The following is a 17,660-nucleotide window of genomic DNA, read 5'->3' on the forward strand; positions in this document are numbered from 1 at the left end:
GCCGTCGATTGCATTCGAGGTGAACAGTGCCAAAGGAAGAAAATTCACGGGCTTTAAAGTGTTTTTGCCAGGTTCTCCGAGAAGAATGAAGCTCGATGATTCGAGAAATCGAGCAGATGAAAGCTGATGATAACTGAAAGTTAGTGTTTACACAAGGATTTCATTAATGAACGCCCGTCACACAAATGAATACAACACAGATTAGAAACCTGTGGACCATTAAAATAAGGGGGAAACGAATACTTAATCTATTTACTAACATGTGCTGTTTAAGGTAAACACGCCGATATAAATATATACTAATTTAAAAAACTGAAAATAGTCGAGACGCGATTAGAATATGAATGTCTTTATCATAAATTGGCCTGAGATCAGAGACCGAAAGTCGACAATCTTTTCGATCGATCCGATCAAGCTGGCCGATGTAATGTTGCTGTATATATAGCTTCAGTGAATACGCACGCAGGCAGGTTTGCGTGGAATAAAAACTTAGTATCAGAGCGCTTATATATAAGCGCCCTGCTTAGTATAATACAGCTAGAATCACGGGCTATTTAACATCGCCGAAAATGACGGGCTCGCGAAACGAAACGGCGAAACAAAAGGCAAAGAGATTGTTTTCAATTAAATTTACAGGTCACCCATAGCGAGAACGAATTCGATTTAATATTGCCACTTGCCACAAGACGTTAGCTACCCGTTGTCCACAACAACGATGAGGGCAAGCACGCGAATCATTTAGCAGGTCGCCGCTTAAGATACATCAAAGAACGGCAAATGAATGTTATCGCTGCTGCAGTAACCGGGTTTCAGATCGATGATAACGAACTCGGGATGGCACAAGCCGATGCAATTTTCTAGAGAGAATCGCCGCGATACCGCAAGAAAACTTCCGCCAGGGGAAGATCATCATCAAGCGGGATTAAAACGATAAAGATCGCTAAACCTTGTGTAAACATAAATTGAAAATTAAACAATTTTATACGCAGGGACATGTTGACGAATCGTGATGATGAGGCTTCCTTTTGGACTAAGGCTCAATACTGCCTTTCGAAGAAACTTCATACTTTCTCTTTTTCTATGCAATATACCTGTGCTTTGCTATGTCTACTATAAACTCAATTTGTTGAACTACGCTTGGTATAACAGAGCACACAGGTCTGTTCTTCACTGCAACACTGCGACCGCAGATATGGCGGCTTTGATAACACTTTCAAAGGACCTACATGATGCTTTAAACGCGCTGAACGTCACACATTGGCTCGCATACGGAAGGTATGTTAAATTTCATTAATTGCTTAATCGGCTAACGGCAATGCGTCTTTGTTTCGGCTGGAGAACAGCACGAATGAAAAAGTACATCAATCGAAATTTGCTCAGATATTTAAAAATGCAGCCGTTTCTAACTAGCAGGTGTAATTGCCGATTGACATGATCGAGCGTTTAGCGATTTTAATATTGCTATGTGTCGCTCGATGCACGGTTATGACTCTATAGGCTTACGAGTTTTGTTTATTAGCTATATTTTAATCAAATTGCATTGTACCATTCAAAAACGTTAACAATGCGTGTTTATGCGACATATTTAATAATATAAGTAAGCTAGTTTTATGCTTGACAAAAGAATAGCGCCGTACGCACAGTAGAGGCTTTTTAGTAGCGCTATCACTTCAATTTACCTTATCTAATGTCCGTGAGATAAAATCTATCTTTTAGAATGCCAGCTAAACACTTTATTTTGAGCATATAACATTGCATCTTCCTTAGAGTTACTGCCGCTTTATTAAACATATCATAAAAGTAGTATACGGGATCTTTCTTAGAACGCACAGCTATAAATATACCTTATTTGAAGCAAGATAGTAGCTATATGTACTTCGTAGAATGCCAGCTAAACACTTTGTTTTGAATTAATAGGCATAATCTCTCTTTCAGCTGCTACCTCACACCATTTTAATACAAGTATTGGGACATTTGAGTTGGAATAAGAGCAAAACTCCTTATAGAAAATAGCATATTAGCATGTGCACCTGCCTTAGAAAAACAGCAAAACATCGTTATGAATGTGGCGTAGGCCTTCAACAGCTGAACACCGCGTAGAATATATTACACAGCGCCTGTCTTAGAACGATAGCTGAGCACCGTACAGAAAATGATACGTATATTAGATTTCGCTTTGAATAACAGCTAATTTTCATATTTTTTCAAGTCTTTGGGGAGCATTGCGGTACAACGCGCCTCTTCCATGGGACACTGATTTGGACTTCGGGGTTTTAAGGAACGATTTGGAGCATTTACCGTGGGACAAACTGGAAGTGAGTCTCGCAGGGAAGGGGATGGATATCCGTTACTCGTCATGGGGTGGCTTCTATCGCGTCACGATGGGCAATGCGCGCGCAGATCTTATGATATTCGATGCGTTTGCCAACAGCGGATACCTGGAGAGGGTTGGCGTGGAATCGTACGTCTTTTTCATCAATTACAAGAAGATGCACGCGTTCCCCTCGGAGCTCGTTCATAAGCCACTTCCAACGATGCCGTTCGCGGGCATCGCTATGCCAGTGCCTCACGATGGCTTGGAAATGCAGAAATATCATTACCCGTATGACTGGTGGAAAGAGAGCAAGCCCGTGGGATGCTGATAGAGTATACCGCGAATGAACCTTGTGAGCGATGTGATTTAGAGATTCAGAGACTTAAGACTTCGAAGAAGACTTGTAAGGCCCGTTTACACTTCTTCTTTTTATAGATGTGAACGAGTGAATTAATTACTGATGTTTAAATAAGAGCTCTTATACATCAGAGCATTCGTAACTAGTTACTCGTTTACATCTTTCAAAAGAAGAAAATCGCAGCAAAAATCGCAAGTGTAAAATAGATATATGATATAGTCGTCTTGTATGTACATAATTGAAAGATGTGAAATCAACATTCGGCAGTTCACGCCATCTACTGTCACTGCCGTAGACCTTTATGAGTTCAAGGAACTTCGGACTATACAGTAACATGTGGTAACACTACTAGTGGCACTTTCTACGAATGTGGTTAGCCATTGTGGAATGGAACAAAACGATGTTAAACGACGGAAAATGTAGAATATTTTAAGAACACTAAGAATTAATCTGTTTTTTTAACAGAGAATTTTATAAACCTTAACGCCAAATACATACATGCCAGATACATATACATACATGCATGCATTCGACCAGCCCCACATGGCGATAATAACCCGAGCCGTATATCATAAATAGATAGACATATGTATTTTTAGGAGGAAAATATAAAACTAATAATTGAGGATACTGAGTGAGTCTGTATTCTGCACAACAGAAATACTCCAACATTACGATACAGTCGAATCAGACCTTTGCCAAATGTATTGTGCAAAATAGCGCAGATTTGTAATCTTTCGTAGATGCTACTTTTTTTGCTAAGACAAAGTTAGTCAAAACATGCATATTTTCTACTCCAATTAATGAGGTAAATTGGCGCGATTTAAACGCTGAATTCTATTCAAAATACGCTTATTTTGCAATCGTCATAAATTAACTATTTCAAATGTTCTATTGCATAGCTCAACTAACTCAACTAACTTGCGATTTAAAGTCAGACCTCTTTGCGTCAAAAGTCCAGATTATTCAAGGTCAATGCACACCGCACGCGTATTACGATATCCGCACCGTTTGCGTCACCTGGCTGTGTTGTCAGGGTGATCAGGGGTAACAGGGGATAGCGGGGAACGCGGGGATAGCGAGTCCGGTGACTGAGTCTGTGTACTAGAGGTAGGACTTAGAAGATCCTTACGTGTACCTGAATGTTCATGTGATTCGCGCTGTGAGTTGTGTGCTTTTGGCGAGCGAAGATCCACGGCCAACCCCGGGATAGACCTGTTCAGTTTTGGCAACTGTTTCGTGCGCAGAGCCGTGTCGATGGGTAGCTTCATCTCTTGCCTACAGTGCAAAAAAATAAATGAATATAAAATAAATGAATATTAAATAAATAACCACCATGGGATTTCTCCTCGCGGACAAGGGCATCACCTCAAAGGGGATGGGGAAAGGGGGGAGAAGTCCACCCACACTTTATTCGAGTTCCCTAATATAATCTGCCTTATGGATTTCCATAGAACGGGATATTTGCGGCGCGTTTTATGGTAAGGATTACCACAATTATCCTATCACCTGTTTTCCTGAGCACTCGTCGTTTCTTTAACACGTTCGTCGGCATTCTTAAACCGAACGGACTCTCTCGTCGAGTTAGTGAAGTGGACCTCGCCGTTCGCGAGTTCCTTGGGATCTTCAACACGACCCAGAGAACTAAATCTGTGATAAATCAAAAACAGGCAGTATAGGTTGGTTTCTTCAAAAAATTTCAAGAACATGGACATTGCAGTAAGAGGTAAGGATCAGCCCCTCTCTCTCTATGCTCCCGCTCACCGCTCACCGCCCACCAAAATTCCCTCTCTTTCAATGGTAGGGCTCCCCCATCTAAATGCCCCCTTTTTCAAACAAACGTGGGCTTCTCTTTTTCCACAAGTGTGAAGACACATCCTTTCCCCACCTAAATACACTCTCTTCTAATGGCGGAATGCTTTCACACAAACGCCCCCTCCCCCAAAGGTCGAGAACTCCTATCACAACCTCCCCTCCATCTTCCACAATACCTCCCCCACCTAAAACTCGACCGGATAAAAGACCCTTCCTTTACCTTTTCTCATCTTTCTTCTCCCAATCTGTTTCGTCTTCATCGCTGGAATCATCAGGAGCTACATAGAGAACCTCCATGACTATCTCCCCATGCAACGAGGACAATACCTTGACTGCCTCGGAATGTTTGGCTTCCTGAAGATCGATGCCATTGCAGGAGAGGATTGCGTCACCAACGTACAGACCCTGGCATCTCTCCGCCGGCAGCCCGGCGTGTATTTCCGAGATTAAGATCGGAACGCCATGCTCCTTACCACCCTGAATGAAAAATCACACAAAATTTAACCTTCTTGTACATTGAGTGCAATAAGTGAGAATAACAGGAGCCGGTTGTTCGAAAGGCGTTTAGCTTAAACGGTGGATAAGCCAAAAATTAAAAATACTTTCATGAATCTTGTGAATGACTGAACCTGCATCTTATGCATTTAATATGTACTTGAATGAGTGAACTTGAATATTATACACTGAATATGTAGTTGTAAACAGTATCTTCGTATTAAGGTTAACATTTAGTTTGCTTCTTGAATAAAACGATAGACTTGCTTTCTGTTTTGAACTTAACCACCGTTTAAGCTAAACGGGCTTGATACAACCGGCTTAAGATGAATAAGCAAGATTTTATAAACATCAGCGAAGAGAACAACTCAAAGACGAGATGATATACAGTATAAAACAAGATGGGTCAGAAATTCTGAAAAATACATCTCGTAAACTTAGTAAAACAAGCTGCATTGTCTTAACACAGACATTTCTCACAATGGCGTCAAACGCGGAAAGCCTGATGTTACACGAAGTGTGATTGGCTCGTTAGTTTTGCGGAACCAATCAAATCTCGTGTAACATCGGGCAGTTTTAAAAGCAGGATTTCGGGCCGGTACTTACGGTAATTGAAATACCCAGGCCTTCGTTTTTGTTCTTCGCTATCATTACAGTCCGCGTGTCACCAATTCCCCTCCGTCTACGAGCCTTCGCCTCAGTGTCTCCTTCCTCTGGTTCGGAGATTGCAGGGGGGGCAGGTGTCTTTTTAAACGGGTTCTTTCTCCCGCGACAAGCTCGGATAACGGTCTTGTGGCGGTGAAGGTGAATCTCGGCTTCGATTTGATTCCATAAAGTATTGTGTTCCTCACCACGTAAATCCCGTCCTAGAAGCTGGATTTGTTGTATCCTATAATGGATGGATTAACACTGTAGTAACACTGGATCAATAAGAGATGATCCTTACTGGACCTCTAGGGAGAACAGTTTAGAACTGATAGAACTATCCAGTATAAATAAAGTTAGTTTAGTTTAGGTTTCCTCCTGTAGTAACACTGGATCAATAAGAGATGATCCTTACTGTCAGACCTCTAGGAAGAACAGTTTAGAACTGATAGAGCTATCGTATTTATCATAAAACAAACTACACACACCTGCCAGCCAACTCTTTATCAAGATATTTAGCAGCCAGTCTGGCTCCATAGACCTCTCCTTGCAAACTAAATATGTGATTCCTTAATTCAATATTTTCTTTTTCATACTGTTTAAGCATTGCTGCAATTCTCGCCTCTTTCATTAAATCCTTCTTGTGTTTATTTAATTCACTTTCCTGTTGCAAGAAAAATATATGATTTTTGAGTTAACCAACCTCAAATGGTGCAAAGTTACAATGGAAAGGATTCAATTTCAGTGAGACTGATACCAGATCATTTTATTTATCAGAAGAGTATTTATAATTGATGGGTTAACAAGAAAAACTGCAAGTGTCTCTTGTCAGTAATTTACTTGTTCTTACACCAAACCATTTTGTTCAACAGGAAAGGTTTTCTTACAATATCAAGAAACACTTCTGTGTCCCATCTTACCAGTTTCTCTCGGATACTTTCAGAGTCAGTTGTCTCAGAGTTTGAATGTAATTGTAACTGGACTCTATGTAACTGGACCAATAAACTGGAGACCTCCTTCTCCAAGACCTCTCTGGCTGCATGTTCCTCTGTGATATCATGTCTCATTGATACTAACTCAGCCTGAAACAGAATGTATGATGGCTCTCTTCTACCACAAATACAGTGATTTCCAGTTGGAATTGCAGACGTTTATTTGTTAAGTTTTGTAGTTTTAAAGCAATGTTTGTGACGTCATCTAGTGCCAGGTGACGCTCACCAAGTTGCCAAGGAAAAACTGTCAAGTTTGGGATTATTTCTACCGCAGTCTATTAATAGCGATTAGTCACAACAATCAACTTAACATTTTTCCCCCTGACATCTTGGTTAGCATCACCAAGTAACATTATTAGATGATGTCACAAACATTAAACTGAAAAACTTAACAAATAAACTTACACAATTCCACGCTAAACTGGAAATCACAGTATTTGTTGAGCTACAACAATTTGCTCTTCACATGGGTAGGAGGATATATTATATTTGATCAGAATTCTTATAACACATCATGCCTGTATCATGTCATGTAGTATTTGGACCCCTTGACATCTCCACTGAATCTACCTTTACTGGCAACAAAATTGTTTAGATTAAAGTGCATCCATGTTTATTTAAGTCAAGTTAATAAGCCATTAAGTCAACTTTGTCAAGTGAACAGTCAGTACATATATGTACATAACGTAATATTGTACAGGCCTATCTTCATGTGACAGATCAAGAAATGGTTTTCACACACCGATTGCACAATATGCTAACGTGGCCAATCTTTAATCTAATTATCGGATATATAATTAAAAATTACAAACACAATATTTGATTTATCTTATCATTCTTATGCTATAAAACACGGACAAATTTTAAGCGATCATCTCGCAATAGACACCGATGAATCATTCAAAATATCATTACCCAGCCAACCAGGCTTCAAGAGAATTATCACACCTAATGATTTCGATTTTTACCTCCAACTTGGCATTTGCTTGAAATATAGCTTGTGCCTTGTGGACCATCTGGGCGAAAACGGACGACAGGGAAGTCATTCTTTGCCGACCATCATACGTTATTTCACTCTGGTCGGGATCTATCTCGCCCAGAAGTAGGTCAAGATCTACGAAAGCCTTGTCAAACTCTTTTTCAAGTAAATCTATCCAACGAAACATTGACACAGCGACAGCCATCTTGGATGAATGTTGTCATTCAACGTCATCAGACTCATCACGTTTGTCACGTGACTACATTCCGCCGCAATTTATTCTTCACATTCCGCGCATCGCGTTCAAAAGTTCAAAACTGTCCGACAATAGACTGTGATATCAAATCAAATTTGTGCACAGGTAAGCTCTTAGTTTCGAAGAATTTGCATCGAATATTGGGATGAAATAGCTCGGTGTTACTAACACTTTCTTAGTTTAAAATATTTGTAGCGACTATTTTTAAAAAAAACGTTTAAAAACATGGAAAATTTTAACTGCAAACACAACAAACTTGCACAGTACAAACCGAGCAATTTGCTTTAGAATGTCAATGTTTATCAGTCACCCAAACGGAAGACATTTGTAACGGAAATTCACAGTATATAGCCCTCCAATGAATCATCAAATTCACAATTTATTGATAATTATAATATATATCAGCCTAAGACAAAGTCCACGACTTTTAGACAAAATGCGTGCGAATGTCTTCGAATAATTTATATTTACATTTGTTACGCTATATGAATATATATTTATAATGTTTTTCATATTTTAGTTTGCGAAAAAATTTCCCAATTTAGTCCCAACTTAGATCGTCTTTCCTTAAGGAGGTCTGCAGCTTTCTCATGCTCTGAAGAACATCCAAATTCTGCCTCGCTGTCGCTGGTCTTGATTTTGCCCGTTCAAGATTTCGCGGCAGACTTTTAGCCTTCACGGTTGTGACGACCTCAACCTCCCCTCCTCTGAACGACAACGATTGCATTTCGCGCGCTCCGTTTGCGGACGTCGGCCGTTTCTTTTTTCGTTTTCCCGACCGTGTTAAGCGTTCTTGGTGTTGTTTCAACGTGGCGATTTGTTCCCCTTTCGTTTCCATGCGTGCCACGAGTTGATCGAGCTCGCGTTCCAGGTCTCCACGTAAACCATCGTCTTCCGTATCTTGAATCTGTTTGAGCAACTCTTTGTGTTCGCTAGAAAATAAAAAATATCAAAGTTTAGAACGGATAATCCTTACTGAATCTCTAGGAAGAGCAGTTTAGAACTGATAGAGCTATCCAGTATAAATAAAGATAGTTAAGTTTAGGTTTCCTCCTGTAGTAACACTGGATCAATAAGAGATGATCCTTACTGGACCTCTAGGAAGAACAGTTTAGAACTGATAGAGTTATCCAGTATAAATAAAGTTAGTTTAGTTTAGGTTTCCTCCTGTAGTAACACCGATAGTCTTGTAATTGTTCATGCAAGAGGTCCAGAGAGGACCACTTGTCCAGACAATACGTTTTCCTCTTCTTCATAAGCCAATACAAGAGACCAAATAATAGATAACCCTCTCTCTCGTACTTACAATCCCATGTTTCCAAACTCGTCCTGCAAACCTAAAAGCACTTCGTTTACGTCCGCCGCGTGATCCGAGTCGGAGGCGAGGGAACTGGTGCGGCAATATTTTCGACGCGTTTTGGTCGCGGCATTGCACAACACTGGATTGTGAGTCTTCAATAAGGACAAAGCTCCCTGAATATTCGCACCAACATTGTGCGACTTCGCTGTGGACTGAAAAGAAACGAGGTGAGGACACTGTGACATGGGCACAATGGTTAGCACTATAAATGTGGAAATTTGAATGTTAAGACTTAACGATACAATTTTGTCAGATCCAATTGAATCGAATATTAACTGTAAGTATATTGGTATATAATACCAGTATATGGTATACTCGACCATGGTAATAAAAAATATTGAATATGGCACACTCGACCATGGTAATAAAAAAATCAGTACTCTTTTTAGTTTCAAAACGTCAGTTTACCATTGCTAATTTCTACTGTGCCCATGCACAGAAATTTTAATGGCAAAAAAATTTCCTTTTAAACTTACCGTGCCGACAATGAATGGAATATTACCCATGTTCAGGCGATAATGACTGTGAGGTTGAATTGGGGCAGGAGTTTTTGGTTGTCGTTTGACCTAAATGAATTAAAGCAACGGCGACCGTTGAGTGTATATCAAGTAAAAAACCGAACAGATTCACACTTGTGACTCACCTTTTTCTTTCTTTTAACTTTCTTCGCTTCGTCACCGGCTGCCATTCCCATCAGAATTCTGTTCGTTTCGGCCGAAGTAGCAAGCTTGAGGTGGTGGAAAGAACAAAACGGTTAAGGCAATTAGACAAAGTTTAGGACGAAATACAGGGTGTCCCAAAAAAAAGTCCCCGCTATTGAAATGAAGCTTTTGTTGGAATTTGAATGCATGATCAACGCAGTAGTGTGTAAATAGCATATTTATTAGGTTGAGGCATTCAAATAAAGCGTCTTGCTTTCAATTGGGTTTATCATAGTATTAAGGCAATCAGATTCGAACAAAGGCTTGATTTCAATAGAGGGGACATTTTTTTGGGACACCCTGTATATGTAGTTCGGGAAAATTTTGTACCTCGGCGGTTTTATCTTCTATTAACTTGCGTTTGTGTCTTTCCTCTTGAAGTTTTTCTTCCAGTTCACGAATTTTACTCTAAAGTGTTAAAAGAATTGAACAAATGCTTTCAAACAGTTTTGAGCTAAAAGTTGTTTTATAAATTAACTTAGCATTAACTGACTGGACTAGAATGCATCTAGAGTACAGATGTGTGACAAAAGGGGGAAGAGAGAGATTCAAGTGATCAAGGTCATTGACATATATCACTCCCATGCTAACTTTCAGAAGAGCTGGCAGAGCTAGTTTGGAAGTTACGTTTGTATTTTTCACCAAGTCTATTCCTTGTAAAGTAGCTAATGTATATACATTATAATTATAATTTTCCGACATGTAAATATGGGCATAATTTAGCCAATTGGCTGCAATGTCTACATTGATAAATGAGCTATTTATCTATCTAACTCTAAGAGGCTACCTGCACAGTTCTGATAAGCTGTCTATTTGGGAAAGCACACTCCAATAGTTTCCAATGATCCTTGTTTACCTCAGCTACATTCTGTGCCGCATTCAGTTGGATATGTTGTCTCTCCAGTCCAGAGATCTTCTCGAGTTTGCTCTGCACATGCTCGGACGCTTGCTTTGCGGCTTGCTGTGCCAAAGTTGTCGATCGTTGAATGGCGTCCTTGCGATCAGTTTCAGCAGACTGCAGCATCTTGCGCATGTACTCCAACTGTCTCTCCAGGAGGTCGCACTTAGCTTCCGCTGTGGCTAGGTTATTGCTTACCTCAACTAAATTAATAAGAAAAATATACTATTTGCATAGCTGCAACAGTTCTAAACTGTTCCTCCTAGAGGTCCAGTAAGGATCATCTCTTATTGATCCAGTGTTACTACAGGAGGAAACCTTAACTAACTTTATTTTTACTGGATAGCTCTATCAGTTCTAAACTGTTCTTTTAATTAAGAGGTCTGGCAGTATATAACTAATTTTCTGACACAACAGCAAGTTACACTTGCAATACCTGGTGGTGAAGATGATCCACTTCTTGGTGTTGTCATTCTTCGTTCTTCCTCAAGTTTCTCCTGATATCTTTTTGCTTCTGATGAAAGCTGGTCAAGATTTGCCTTTGCCTGACTTCGATCTAACTCTAATTTATGTATCTTCTCCTGAAGACTTTTCAATGCAGTCACAACAGCTAAAAAGAGTTCAATCACATCATTTTGATTTCTATATTTTTATTTCCAATTGAGCTTAAAGCTAATGTGCACCAACCAACCAAGTCTCTCAAAACCTACAGCTGCTGTTCAAGAACCAGGTAATTTGTATCTTGCAAAGTTTCTTACCTCTGTTATTATTTTCCGGAAAGGTATTCACTTCTGTTTTGTGTCTCCCATCTTCCTTTCCTCTGTCACCCTCAGGATAACGATAATATGAGCCAAACGAACCATTGACCCCAGGGAACGACCCTGTTGACCTCAGGCTAGCCCTCATGGAGGCTGACTGTGGCAGCCTGTCTGAATACTATTAAAAGAATTACACAAGTGATCTCAATAATTGCTGCCAAATGCTATCAAAAGTATATTGACATTTTTAGAGAAAACTTTAATGCCAATTGTACTTTTCCAGCTGTTGACAATGGCAATCTCTTTTACTATATCAAGATGTAATTTCCATTATATTTATTTCCTCCAAGCCAAGGCATTTGTAACAAGCTAAGGTGAAATATACTCATATACAGTTTTTCTAGCATTTTACTTCGTCTAATCATAGTTTTGCGATGTAGCAAGATATAACTGAATTACAAATTTAACATTTTGTGACTTCTTATGCTGATGACTGATATGATACGACAACTTTGGAGTAGCTTAATAATGCCCACATTTAATACCCCAACTTCACTCATAGCCAATCTCTTATAATACCCATTGGATAAACGACGTTTTCGACAACAGACAAAACCATTACCGTTTCAAAGTCATTCTCCATAGCATCCGTCGGGAACCTGAGCTGTAGCGATCGCAAGATCAAAAAAATAATCAAATTTCTGTCGTAAAAGCAGCTGTTCTTGTGATGTTGACAGAGAAGAAATTTTCGAAATTAGCGTCGGTTGTTGACGTCACACGACGCATAAATTAAAGCGAAACACCGCTGGTCAAATTTCATGTGTTACATCGCAGGCTCGTTGCCGTAGTAGGTGGGCCAAAAATCTTGGATCGGCACTTACCCGTTTTGCCCCCCTCCACCCTTGAACCTAACCTACAACTTCAGAGGTTTTAAAGAACCAAGAAACAGAAACAGAAACAGAAAATTACATTAGCATTTCTTTTTTTTTTCAATTTATCCTTTTAAAAAGATCTTTAAATAAATTTGACTCGTCTGTTAGACACGAGGAACACCGGTGCTCACGTCATGTCGGCTTCAGTTCCAATGCCATGGCAACCCAGCGATCACGAAGCAGCTTGAAAAGAACGGCGTAATTGAGAAGGAGTGGGAAGGCCAATGAGACGACCTCGTGCCATAGAGGTGAGTTGAATAGCATTACCAGTTGATAGAAGATTAGAATGCATAGCGTAACGAGAAGCCAATTCGTCAATCGTACTGGCGATTGAAACACACACTAGATTTGAAGAGAGGAGATTGTGCCATTGACAGTTTGCATTATTGGCTTATTCTTGTGCAAGAACAGGGGCGAACTGGCTATGATTTCGGGCTTTGGGAAGTTGGAAGTTTTGGCAATAACTCTTTCCTTTTATATCGCAAGTCAACACCCTTAGGCCCGTTTAAGACGTTGAACTTCTCATGTGCCGAATCGAATGCAAATGAATTTAAAGACTTTAGCTCATTAACATTATGTTCGGCACACGTAAAATGAGACGTCTAAAACAGGCCTTAGACTGCCTGGGCTCTCATGCAGGCAGGCAGGCAGGCAGGCATTGCCTGAATGTCCGATGTAACCAGTGCACCCCCGGGCAGGAAAATAGGAAAAACCCAACAAAACTTACGTAAAATCTCCAATGATGGGTGTCCCCCGGATCGGCGACATTTTGTATTCCTAATGATCTAAAGAATCCTTTATTTTTGTAGTTCACGATGACATCCTGAGGCCAGCTTGTTAATGCTGACCAACTACAAACGATATTAAAAAAAGCTAATGAAATAAAGCTTGCTCTGTCTGAAAACTTTAAACTTGTGAACTTAGGTTATTGCATATAATAATCTGGGCTCGTTAAATTGGAATTTATTTCGGTGGTGAAGCGTCATAAGTGTTTGAAAGTGTCTTACTCTCGGGGGTTATCGGGTATGTCGTCCTCCTCGTCACATTCAGTCCAGCCACCAAGATGAACAGCACATTTACTGAGCGTATCGCAGTAGGATAGGGGAGCCAGGTATTTCATGAGCAGTATGAGGGAGCCAATCCATATAAATACAACATGTTGACATGACCACCACAAATCATAATACACATAAAAACGCTGCGAAGAAAAATCAGAAATTTTGTTACCACACGAGAAAACGTAATAGTTACAGGTCCAGCAAGGATCATTTCTTATCGATCCAGTGTAACTACAGGAGGAAACCTAAACTAAACTAACTTTATTTATACTGGATAACTCCATCAGTTCTAAACTGTTCTTCCTAGAGGTCCAGTAAGGATCATCTCTTATTGATCCAGTGTTACTACAGGAGGAAACCTAAACTAAACTAACTTTATTTATACTGGATAACTCTATCAGTTCTAAACTGTTCTTCCTAGAGGTCCAGTGAGAAAAAGAGTTCTTTTGAACACCTCTATAGTTCTCTGCATTAGATAACTCAGTCCCTACATAAAACAGCTCTCTTACAAACTTACTTTTGAAAATCTCATAGGAATGAAGCCCACGTAATACGCGCAAATAAACGACTGAAACAACGCTCTCTTCATCTTAAAATTAAAATCTACTCTGTGTCCCTCGGCCTCGTATCGTACCACATCTGGTGACAATGAACAATGACTCATCCTGGGCAATGTCTCTCCGTCCGTGTTGCCTGAATCTCGCAACGTACTTTTCTTGTACGACTGGGGGATTTGATGCGTGACTTTCGGTTGAATTTTTTGCAGCTTCAGTTCCATTGTGAATCCAAACACCCACAAATACGTCATCGTTCTAAGAAAAAAAACGATGGATCTCAGTGCAAAAATGAGTTAGCTGGATCAACACCTAGTTAGACTGGTGGTGGTGTACAGCCAGAAGTTTTACAACTTTTTGACTAAATTGTGATGTCTGAAAAAAGTTTATGTTTTTTTGCAGAAAGTTTATATGTATTAAGGCTGCTTTCCACTTATGCGTTTTTCATACGCACGTACACGCACGTAAAAGTCTAAATCTTTATATATGTTATCTTTGAAAGAACGAAGTAAATAAATCGAAAGAACTTAGTTTTCTGCACATTTTAGTATGCACTTGTAGACCTGGATGTTAAATAATAAAAATTTAGAAGCATTTCAAATTTCCCGTGTACGTGCATATAAAAAACGCATAAGTGGAAAGCAGCCCTAAGGGTTGACATTCCGCGTGAGTAAGGAAGGCACTTACGGATACAGAAACGCAGGATGTCTCATGATTGTGTGTTCGATAGAGTTGAAGTATTAGCCAGATAAAACAAGCCAATAAACCAACAAGTCCAAGTCCTTTTAACAATGTAACTAAAACAATCCGTAATGATGTGATTTCCTTGATATACACTACACAGATATTTGGTTCTTGTTCATGACTATAAACCTTTTATAGTAAAGAAGGTACCTTACTTACTGTTTCAGCTGGGAAAGAAGAAAATTTGTTGAAATAGCAGATGGGAGAAAAGTTGGGGATCAGTGCTTTGGGGCATGCGACTGGTTCCAATATCACCCTCCTATGCTAGCCAATCAGACAAATCAATTCATCAACCTTTTCTTTGACTTCCATAGTTGGCTTTATATATAAGAGCATAGGAATTGGCAATACTGCAGGGGGGGGTTAAGTAGCTATGAAATGTTCAAGCAGGGGGGTTATAGCATCTTGTTCAATCAAAATGTGAATAAATGAGTTTATCAAGGCATTAGTGGTTAGACAGGCAACTTTCCTAAGCATGGTAAATATTCAATGAGGATAAAATGTTTCATTCAGGTTAAGATTAGATGACATTGATAGACCAACAAGTTAGCTTTGTTTTAAAAGTAATTACCTCGCAAATTACTTAACATGCTAAATATTTATAGCACAAACCTGTTTGAAAACAATCCATCCAATTCTTCTCATGAGAAACAGAGCAATCACCAGAACCTCTTGGTAGTCAATCAAATGGTAATTCTATTCGAATATTACAAGATTTATCAAGCTTTTGAAATTTAAAATTTTTCGAATTTAGTCTACCCAATGCCTTTAGTAATACAACAAATAACAATTTCAGATAAGCAAACTAATTTAGTTTTCAAACAGCTTTTCCCACCCCAGATGATTTTAATTGCTAGCAGAACATTAACACAACAAGTTAATGGATAACAGAACTTTCCATAAACTATTTTGAGGACCCCTAATGAGAATATTTTTAGAAAGAGACAGACTGGCATGGTGCCTAGATGCAATTTACATTCTTTACATCACTATTTTATTCTGTCTGATGCAATATGATATTACTAATCCAACTAAAGTACGTATTAACAAACAGCATGTCTTTAAACGTAGTTTCAAGCTAATTCAACAAAAAGTAGTCTTCTTTTTTATTTGCTTAGAAACTGCTAAGAGCGTCCTTAATTTGATGTGTTTTGGTTTGTTTTCCGGTTACAGAATGCACAGGACACAAAAGTGAATTGTGGTTAAACACTGCTTATTCTGTGTACCAAATTCATGTACAAATTCCTAGTGTTACATGGCAAGTAAACTTGTTTACATAAACAAGTGTGGATGACAGGGATGTGTTAATTTTTGGGCAATAAAATCATCTCAGATAGCCTCATTAGGAATACAGGAAGTTGGCCGGAAATTATATTAAGAAGTTAATGAGAAACCAGAATACTCTTTTTCAAACGTTTTGTGCCAATCCTAAATATTAATAGGATTGTCAAAAAAAAAACAACATTGAAACTTTGAAACCCTATCGCAATTGAACGTGAATATGTTTATAGTGGACTGTTTAACCACTGAAATGGTTCATTTCTAGATGTTTTGAATGCTTATCGTAGGCCTTTATGTTTATCAAGCAGCGTTTTGCTTCATTCAAAAACACAAAAGCCAAAACAAGCAATTATGAGACATGAGTGATATTCAGCATCATACCGAAGTGCCTCCCCATAACAAATACTATTTACACTTAAAAGTTAACCAGCCCTTGTTATATAAAAGCACGCTACCGCAAGAAAAGCAATGCCTACCGTTTTGTAAATGTTCACATATTGCGTTAGCAAAGCAAGGAGTCCGTAGAATAAATAAAACAGTTCAAAGCCGATCGCTGTAAACATGGGAGTCATTGGACAGTCTTGATGATAAATGAAGCCTTTGATATTCTGTGTACTGTCACCTGCTCTAACAGAGATCGGCGATGCTATGTTTGAATGGCCATTCCTGCAGCATTGAAGAAAAACAACAAGAGAATTAGGCAGTTTGGCGATTAAAATCGCCTTGCAATGATGAAAACTGAAGGAAAGAAACTTTATATAGATATCATCTCAAATGCTATCTCGTCAATAATTGCTTTGTTTGAGCGCACGGGCCATCAAAACAAACGCCAAATTTAGCAACGGCTATATTTCACGCATATACAACACACAAAGCCTTTCGTGCGCCAATATATCAAGGGATTCATAACAGAAATTCCCCTATTTTCGGAGACATATAAATAAAACTCGAGTGTTGTTGAATCTTGACTTACCTCAAATTGCTAGCACGAGAATCAACTTGACTTCTCAGACTCGACTGGCTGTTTTTATGGGCTGCAACTTTGCGGACAGCAGGCATAAAATATACTTTTGCTTGACGATAAAGTGAAGTGGCATTTAAAACAAAAGGCAAGACGACATGAAGTGATATTTGCATGAAACTTTATAAACATGTGTAGTCATATAAAGCAAGTGTTTCCATGCTTCGTCTCCACGTCTCAGGGTGGGGAGGGTGGGGAACAATTCTTGCTATTGTTTGCATATATCGCTTAAAAAAGAATAAAATTCATCGAAATCTTGGATGAAAATCCACGTATTTAAAACAGCAAGAATTTAAACGCCTTCAAATAATACCACTAGATATGTGCGGCACGAAAAGAGTTTTAAAATGGTTCGAAAACTGCTCACAAGCATAGTAACACCTGTCACTAGTAGTCTTTACAACCCCAAATATAATATGAACGTTTGTACATAAAGTCTCATACAATTTACTCGCATTTATCTTTTACAAACTTTCGCTGAGAAATTGTACACTTTCGA

General features: G+C 39.1%; 4 protein-coding genes across 5 annotated transcripts; 1 reads left to right on the forward strand and 3 right to left on the reverse strand.

Moving 5' to 3' along the window:
• The first annotated feature begins 22 nt into the window (after positions 1–22).
• On the forward strand, positions 23–2,783 carry LOC114537362 (fukutin-related protein-like). Its single transcript, XM_028558461.1, has 3 exons — positions 23–274; positions 637–1,275; positions 2,210–2,783. The coding sequence occupies exons 2-3, from the start codon at positions 1,010–1,012 to the stop codon at positions 2,640–2,642; spliced, it is 699 nt and encodes a 232-aa protein (XP_028414262.1). The 5' UTR covers positions 23–274; positions 637–1,009; the 3' UTR covers positions 2,643–2,783.
• Positions 2,784–3,201: 418 nt separating this feature from the next.
• LOC114538139 (Golgi-associated PDZ and coiled-coil motif-containing protein-like) lies at positions 3,202–7,803 on the reverse strand. Its single transcript, XM_028559255.1, has 7 exons — positions 7,588–7,803; positions 6,548–6,709; positions 6,116–6,291; positions 5,589–5,871; positions 4,708–4,964; positions 4,182–4,322; positions 3,202–3,950 (listed from the first exon to the last, which is right to left on the reverse strand). Exons 1-7 carry the CDS (start codon positions 7,801–7,803, stop codon positions 3,689–3,691), a joined length of 1,497 nt encoding a protein of 498 aa, XP_028415056.1. The 3' UTR covers positions 3,202–3,688.
• A 414-nt stretch (positions 7,804–8,217) lies between these two features.
• Positions 8,218–12,331, reverse strand: LOC114535808 (centrosomal protein of 57 kDa-like). The gene is made up of 9 exons (XM_028557132.1): positions 12,194–12,331; positions 11,572–11,749; positions 11,250–11,423; positions 10,772–11,016; positions 10,246–10,323; positions 9,858–9,941; positions 9,691–9,780; positions 9,161–9,366; positions 8,218–8,786 (listed from the first exon to the last, which is right to left on the reverse strand). The coding sequence occupies exons 1-9, from the start codon at positions 12,212–12,214 to the stop codon at positions 8,396–8,398; spliced, it is 1,467 nt and encodes a 488-aa protein (XP_028412933.1). The 5' UTR covers positions 12,215–12,331; the 3' UTR covers positions 8,218–8,395.
• A 218-nt stretch (positions 12,332–12,549) lies between these two features.
• Positions 12,550–17,319, reverse strand: LOC114536044 (transmembrane protein 39A-like). Of its 2 annotated transcripts, XR_003688385.1 has the most exons (6): positions 17,114–17,319; positions 16,617–16,806; positions 15,468–15,555; positions 14,803–14,951; positions 14,079–14,373; positions 13,609–13,701 (listed from the first exon to the last, which is right to left on the reverse strand). XR_003688385.1 is itself a non-coding variant. In XM_028557405.1 (5 exons), exons 1-5 carry the CDS (start codon positions 14,826–14,828, stop codon positions 12,636–12,638), a joined length of 846 nt encoding a protein of 281 aa, XP_028413206.1. In that variant the 5' UTR covers positions 14,829–14,927; the 3' UTR covers positions 12,550–12,635. The 2 variants fall into 2 exon arrangements, 1 of the variants encoding a protein (XP_028413206.1); XM_028557405.1 differs by lacking the exons at positions 15,468–15,555; positions 16,617–16,806; positions 17,114–17,319 and adding exons at positions 12,550–12,845; positions 13,231–13,354 and having other exon boundaries at positions 13,511–13,701; positions 14,803–14,927.
• Between the last annotated feature and the right edge of the window lie 341 nt (positions 17,320–17,660).

The sequence above is a fragment of the Dendronephthya gigantea genome, unplaced genomic scaffold (assembly GCF_004324835.1).
Source record: "Dendronephthya gigantea isolate DGI-Jeju-01 unplaced genomic scaffold, DenGig_1.0 000002F, whole genome shotgun sequence".
Classification (NCBI taxonomy): domain Eukaryota; kingdom Metazoa; phylum Cnidaria; class Anthozoa; order Malacalcyonacea; family Nephtheidae; genus Dendronephthya; species Dendronephthya gigantea.

Bases quoted from the DNA above. Each gene is read 5' to 3' on its own strand.
- LOC114537362 (XM_028558461.1), top strand. From the start codon at position 1,010: ATGATGAGGCTTCCTTTTGGACTAAGGCTCAATACTGCCTTTCGAAGA. The intron at 1,276-2,209 runs GTATGTTAAATT...TATTTTTTCAAG, and splicing joins CATTGGCTCGCATACGGAAG to TCTTTGGGGAGCATTGCGGT.
- LOC114538139 (XM_028559255.1), bottom strand. From the start codon at position 7,803: ATGGCTGTCGCTGTGTCAATGTTTCGTTGGATAGATTTACTTGAAAAA. The intron at 4,965-5,588 runs GTAAGTACCGGC...TTTTTCATTCAG, and splicing joins GCCTGGGTATTTCAATTACC to GGTGGTAAGGAGCATGGCGT. The intron at 3,951-4,181 runs GTGATAGGATAA...TTTGCACTGTAG, and splicing joins ACGAGTGCTCAGGAAAACAG to GCAAGAGATGAAGCTACCCA.
- LOC114535808 (XM_028557132.1), bottom strand. From the start codon at position 12,214: ATGGAGAATGACTTTGAAACG. The intron at 9,781-9,857 runs GTGAGTCACAAG...TAATTCATTTAG, and splicing joins AAGTTAAAAGAAAGAAAAAG to GTCAAACGACAACCAAAAAC. The intron at 9,367-9,690 runs GTAAGTTTAAAA...GTTTCTTTTCAG, and splicing joins TTCCATTCATTGTCGGCACG to TCCACAGCGAAGTCGCACAA.
- LOC114536044 (XM_028557405.1), bottom strand. From the start codon at position 14,828: ATGAGACATCCTGCGTTTCTGTATCC. The intron at 13,355-13,510 runs GTAAGACACTTT...TATCGTTTGTAG, and splicing joins ATACCCGATAACCCCCGAGA to TTGGTCAGCATTAACAAGCT. The intron at 12,846-13,230 runs GTAAGTTTTGTT...CTTCAAATCTAG, and splicing joins CCCATCATTGGAGATTTTAC to TGTGTGTTTCAATCGCCAGT.